The sequence below is a fragment of the Euphorbia lathyris genome, chromosome 3, assembly GCF_963576675.1.
Source record: "Euphorbia lathyris chromosome 3, ddEupLath1.1, whole genome shotgun sequence".
In the NCBI taxonomy this organism is placed as follows: Eukaryota; Viridiplantae; Streptophyta; class Magnoliopsida; order Malpighiales; family Euphorbiaceae; genus Euphorbia; species Euphorbia lathyris.
The window spans coordinates 70,933,731-70,939,961 of record NC_088912.1 but is presented as its reverse complement, the minus strand read 5'-3'; the positions used below and the strand labels follow the sequence as shown (position 1 = coordinate 70,939,961).

The 6,231-nt window shown below is 37.2% G+C and overlaps 1 protein-coding gene across 1 annotated transcript; it reads left to right on the top strand.

Annotated features, from left to right (window-relative positions):
* Positions 1-1,754: 1,754 nt before the first annotated feature.
* LOC136222956 (periodic tryptophan protein 2-like) lies at positions 1,755-5,979 on the top strand. The gene is made up of 7 exons (XM_066010654.1): positions 1,755-3,289; positions 3,559-3,810; positions 3,906-3,998; positions 4,149-4,520; positions 4,728-5,072; positions 5,152-5,379; positions 5,456-5,979. Exons 1-7 carry the CDS (start codon positions 2,069-2,071, stop codon positions 5,651-5,653), a joined length of 2,709 nt encoding a protein of 902 aa, XP_065866726.1. The 5' UTR covers positions 1,755-2,068; the 3' UTR covers positions 5,654-5,979.
* The last annotated feature ends 252 nt before the right edge of the window (positions 5,980-6,231 follow it).

Sequence of the window (6,231 nt, the reverse complement as noted above, 5' to 3'; positions counted from 1 at the left end):
ATGAAGTGTGAATTGATACAAGTTTACAGATAATAAAAAGCATGGAAGCATTCAAGAGGGCTTAGTGAGTCCGGGTTGTCAATCCTTCCTCAAACCTCGTTAGAGTTTGTCAGGCTCCGGGGTCGAATCCGCCACTTAATCTTCTCGCGGAATCTTCGGAATAGAGATGGTATTTCTACTACCAAAATGTAAACTAGTCTTGAACAGATCTTAATTTAAATCTAATTGCTACTGTGTTTGTAATTAAAGAATAATGTGTGTACATCAAATTGCTTTTACAAAATCGAACTCTAACTCTGAATCGTTTCTGACTCAGAATTTCTGCATAAATTCTGTACTAATCTTAAAAATCTAACTCTCTACAACTCTGAAATCAACTCTTTATTTATAGATGTTGAAGAGTCGTGTTTAGGGGTCGTGTCCGTTGTGAAGAGACGTTTCTATCCACCCGAACAGACGCGTTTCTTTGAATTTGAACATGTGAAGGATAAGCTGCCAGTTTTTCTGAAGTTGTTGAGATCTCATAATCTCTACCGAGATTAGGGAAGTAAAATTTCAGCCTTCGAAACGCAAGTGAGGACGTCTGGAAGACGCGTGTCGCGACCGAGATTAGGGAATCTCGGTCGTGACACGGGATTTATTTCCCGGATCCGCCTTCGTTCCCGTCCTTTGTATTGGTGCGCTTGAATTCCCTTGTCTTTTGCTCGTAACTTAGGGGTTTTCCTTCGTTTTTGACCTATTTTCCTTCCTATTTGGATTTTACCAAATATTTAGGTACCTTGTATGAAAGAAACATATTCGGACGTAAAAGTAATCTAAATAGATATAAACAGCACGATTTTATAGCAAAACTGATGTAAATATTGATGATATTTTAGGTATATTTTGGGCTTAACAACAGCTTCCTGCTTCGTCTGAATATTTCCCAAAGTAGAAAGACTTTGTCTCCAAGTTGTTCAGGTTAGCTGTTGACCTGACTTCCTTGTCTGCTGACGCAGCAACTTCGGCATGAAGTAATTGAGAACTTTCTTCTCGATTCTTCTTGTTGTTGGGCTGAGCTCCGTTCTACTGGGCCGCAAGGCTTTGTTCTGTTGACTGGGCTTTGACATTCTCTTGTGGGCTTTTGGGCCTTGTTCTTGAAATGTCTTTGGTTAATTAACTCAACATTGAACAAACACATTAGTATGAATAAATCAAAGCATTTAAATTTAATGTGTTGAAATAATTTATCATGGAAATTTAAATACGATTTAAATAATTTTGTCAAATCAAAATCATGTGGAAATTTGTTTCAACATTAACCTCTAATCTTTTATTTGGATACATTAAGTCTCCGATCTTTTATTTTTGGTCTCATTAAACCCTTGATGTCAAAAAAAAGTAATTTTGAACTGAAAATTCGGTAGAAAATTCGGTTAACAGACTGTTATTCATTGCACCTCAAATACATATAAAGTTAATAACATATTTTTAGCAAAATTACATACTAACAACTTACTAATTTAGTCATCAAAGACTTAATTAGACCAAAAAATAAAAGATCAATGATTTAATGTATCTAAATAAAAGATAAGAACTTAATAAATCAAAAAATAAAAGTTTAGGGACCTAATAATACTTTTTGCCATCAATTTATATATAAAAAGAGGTAATTGCAACATTTAAACAAATTCAGGGGTTATTTGTGTATTAGGCCTTTTAAATAAACCAAATTAATTCGGGAACTCTTTTCTTTCTTCGTCTGTTTCACTTTAAGTGAAGCGCTCCGTTTCTTCTTTGCAACTCTATGACCTAATTCCTTCACAGCTCAAATTTCTGACGCCGCCAACTGCAGCTCTTTTTTCCTTCACTCTTCGTTGCACAGAGGGCTGGAACATATTTCTCCATCTAATTCCGGCAGCGACCCGGAGCTCCAGCCCCGGCTAGCCCCCTCTAGTTCCGCCACTACCTGGCTTCTACTGATAAACTGAGTTACTCAAGCTTCCAAGTTCTTATTTCTGTTTCCATCACTTTCTCTGTATATAAAGGGAGTGCAATAGAGTGAAGTTTGTATATTTTGGCTAAAAGAATGAATTATAGATTCCAGAACTTGCTTGGAGCTCCCTACAGAGGAGGCAACGCAGTAATAACTCAGAATACCCAGTTAATCTCTCCAGTTGGTAACAGGGTTTCCATTACCGATCTGATAAAGTCCCACTCAATAACTCTCCCTGTGCAGTCTTCGACCAACATTCGCCACCTGGCTGCATCTCCTGATGGCACCTTTCTTCTTACGGTTGATGAGAACAACCGCTGTCACTTCATCAATATTCCTCGCCGAGTGGTACTTCATCGCATGACTTTCAAGAAGCCTGTAAATGTTATTAAGTTCAGCCCCGACGGCAAGTTTATTGCTGTTGCCACGGGAAAATTAGTCCAAATATGGCGGTCTCCGGGGTTCAAGAAAGAATTTTTTGCCTTTGAGTTAGTTAGGACTCTTGCGGATTGCGAGGATACTGTTACTGCTTTGGATTGGAGCTCGGATGGTAAGTATTTGCTCGTTGGATCGAAGGACTTAACTGCGAGACTCTTTTGTATTGAGAAATTGCAGAAAGGGATTTTGAATAAGCCATTTTTGTTTCTAGGGCATAGAGATACAATTGTTGGTTGTTTCTTTGGTTATGATAAAAAAACCAATCAGGTTAATAAGGCCTATACAATTGCCCGTGATGGTTATATTTTTAGTTGGAGTTATAGCTCAAATGGTAGTAAATTTGATAATGATGAACAATCTTCGGAGCTGGACTCTCCACAAACACCAGAGCAGGATAGGGAAGGGAATTTGAATGGTGGAAGTGAGAGTAATGTGAAGAAAAGGAAGGATTTCAATGGGAAAGAAGGCGAATCAAGCGAAATAGAAGGTTATTTGCATAAAGGGGAATGGAAGTTGTTAAAGAAACATGGATTTATGCAATCTGGTGCAAAGTTAACTGCCTGTGATTACCATAGATTGCTTGATATGGTGGTGGTGGGATTTTCTAATGGTGCGTTTGGATTATACCAAATGCCTGATTTTGTTTGTATTCATTTGTTGTCTATTTCGAGGGAAAAGATTACAACTGCAGTTTTTAATGAGACTGGGAATTGGTTAACTTTTGGGTGTGCAAAGTTAGGACAATTGCTTGTGTGGGAGTGGCGGTCAGAGAGTTATATATTGAAGCAACAAGGGCATTACTTTGATGTGAATTGCTTGGCATATTCACCAGATTCACAACTCTTGGCTACTGGAGCAGATGATAACAAAGTGAAGGTAAATTAAGAATTTGGTGAATGAATGTTTATCTTATTGATGTGCTTTTCTTGTATAGAATGCGTTAATTTAATACTTCTACTACACAAATTAGTTATTACTGGGGATGTAGTTGTGCTGTCTGTGTTGTGTCTTTTTTTTGTACAAAAAGCTGTATGCATGCGTTCATTAGCTCAATTTATATGGTATAACTTCCTGTAAATATTCTCACTGTCCTCCAGATCTTGAATTCAATATTAGCTAAATTTATCAGTGATTTCCTTTTGCAGGTGTGGACTGTTTCATCAGGCTTTTGCTTTGTGACTTTCTCTGAGCACACTAATGCAGTTACTGCACTCCATTTTATGGCTAATAACCATTGTCTTTTAAGTGCATCTCTAGATGGGACGGTTCGTGCATGGGATTTGTTCCGCTATCGAAATTTTAGGACATTCACTACCCCATCTTCTCGGCAGTTTGTTTCTTTAGCTGCTGACCAGAGCAGTGAAGTAATTTGTGCAGGAACTTTAGATTCTTTTGAGGTACTTGAGAGACATTTCTGATATATTTGATGCTAATAAACTCTCATCACTTACGTGTCCTGATATTTTGCTTAATGATGTTCATGTGTTTATAGATATTTGTTTGGTCTATGAAGACGGGCCGTTTATTGGATGTCCTCAGCGGTCATGAGGGTCCCGTGCACGGATTAATGTTCTCTCCTACAAATGTGAGTTTTTTTTGTTAAATTTCTGGTATTTTCTCATTATATTCTGCTGTTATTTGTTTGCACGATATGTTTGTCAACCCTTGATTCGTCTCTTTATTCACCATTGAATTAATTCATGAGAGACTAATGAACAGCTGTATGTCACAATAGGCTGTGTTGGCTTCATCATCTTGGGACAAAACTGTTCGTTTATGGGATGTCTTTCAAGGAAAAGGTGCTGTTGAACCATTTATACACACACATGACGTTCTTACAGTGGTATTTCGCCCAGATGGAAAACAATTGGCTTCCAGCACATTGGATGGGCAGATTCATTTCTGGGATCCTATCGATGGCTTGTTAATGTACACCATTGAAGGACGTAGAGATATTGCTGGTGGGCGTCTCATGACTGATCGTAGATCAGCAGCAAACTCAACTGCTGGAAAGTGCTTTACAAGCTTGTGTTATTCTGCTGATGGAAGTTACATATTAGCTGGTGGAAGCAGCAAATTTATTTGCATGTATGACGTTGCTGACCAGGTTTGTCGATGTGCTTCTTTAAAATTACTGCTTTTCAGGTTACATGTGTTAATCAACTCGCTTATATATATGCATATACTTGAAACTGTTTGTAGTCGATTTGGCCTAAAATGGAAAGACCTGAAGTTCTATACTAACTACGTCTTGAAAATGTCGCTTTTGGTGTTAAAAATAGCAATTTGTTTAGACATTTGTTCATTTTCACAGGTTCTTTTGCGTCGGTTTCAAATAACTCACAATCTCTCATTAGATGGAGTCCTCGACTTCCTGAACTCAAAGAAAATGACGGATGCTGGTCCACTTGATCTAATTGACGATAATGACTCTGATGCAGAGGAAGGTGTTGATAAACAAGTGAGGGGAAAGTTGGGTTATGATTTGCCAGGATCCATGCCCAATCGGGGTAGGCCTATCATTCGAACAAAATGCCTGAGAATTGCACCCACTGGACGGAATTTTGCTGCAGCCACAACAGAGGGAGTATTAGTTTATTCAATTGATGAATCCTTTATCTTTGATCCTACCGATCTCGACATTGACGTTACACCAGAGGTAATTCATTTTCTTGCATATAGGAATTACAGCAGTTAGCTTCTGTGCATCAGCTAATTTTATTTTCTTAAAAGCACAGGCTGTGGATGAAGCGCTAAATGAAGATCAACCAAACAGAGCTTTGATTCTGAGTCTTCGTCTGAACGAGGATTCCTTGATAAAAAAATGCATTTTTGCTGTGAACCCATTAGACATTCCAGCAGTAGCTGCCTCGATTCCTCAAAGATATCTACAGAGGTTAATAGAAGCACTTGCTGAGCTTCTCGAAAGCTGTCCGCACATAGAGTTTATACTTAGATGGTGTCAGGTACTTTCCTACATTCACAACTTTTATGACATAGTCCAGATGGATTGTAATGAGTTGAAAATGGTTATTGGAACAGGAATTATGTAAAGCTCATGGTAACTCAATACAACAGAATTCAAGGAATCTTCTTCCTTCATTAAAATCATTGCAGAAGGCTATGACTAGAATACATCAGGATTTGGCAGATACTTGTTCTTCTAATGAATATATGCTCCGATATTTATGCTCAGCAACAAGCAGGAGCAGCAGCAGCACCAAATTGGTGGTGAAGTAACTTTCTGATTCTGGTAACACATACAAATATAGGATTGACAAAAGCTTTGCTCTTTCTGTCTGAAGCTGATCCTAGATCGTAATCATCTGTTTTTCTCATCTTTCTGTCAAGCAATGCAATGCAAGGTTAATGTGCCATTTTATGTTATAGCTTGCTTTAGCAATGGGAATGGGTCTACAGTGTAGTGTCATTAGCCATTCGTGATCATTATAGGTATGCGAGCAAAAACAATTTTGGACTAGTATTGATTTCTTCTTATGTTTACATTTCATATATAATTTTACTACATTTTTTAATTGTTATATTAAAAATATATAATTTTACTATATTTTTTAATTGTGACATTAAAAAAAAAAGAGAGGATATAGTAATACTTTTAATTTATATTATTTTTAGATTAACGGTTTAATCTTAACTATTTAAAATTTGAGTTAAAAGTTATTTAATAAACCCTTAATCTGTTAATATCAATTACGAGGTATTTGTTAGAAGGGATATATGAGGTGAGATAAGGATAAAAAACACGATATAAGTTATCTCGTGTTTGTTTGGGAGATAGAAGAGCGAGACAGATGAGG

Bases quoted from the DNA above. Each gene is read 5' to 3' on its own strand.
- LOC136222956 (XM_066010654.1), top strand. From the start codon at position 2,069: ATGAATTATAGATTCCAGAACTTGCTTGGAGCTCCCTACAGAGGAGGC. The intron at 4,521-4,727 runs GTTTGTCGATGT...TCATTTTCACAG, and splicing joins TGTATGACGTTGCTGACCAG to GTTCTTTTGCGTCGGTTTCA. The intron at 5,380-5,455 runs GTACTTTCCTAC...TTATTGGAACAG, and splicing joins TTATACTTAGATGGTGTCAG to GAATTATGTAAAGCTCATGG.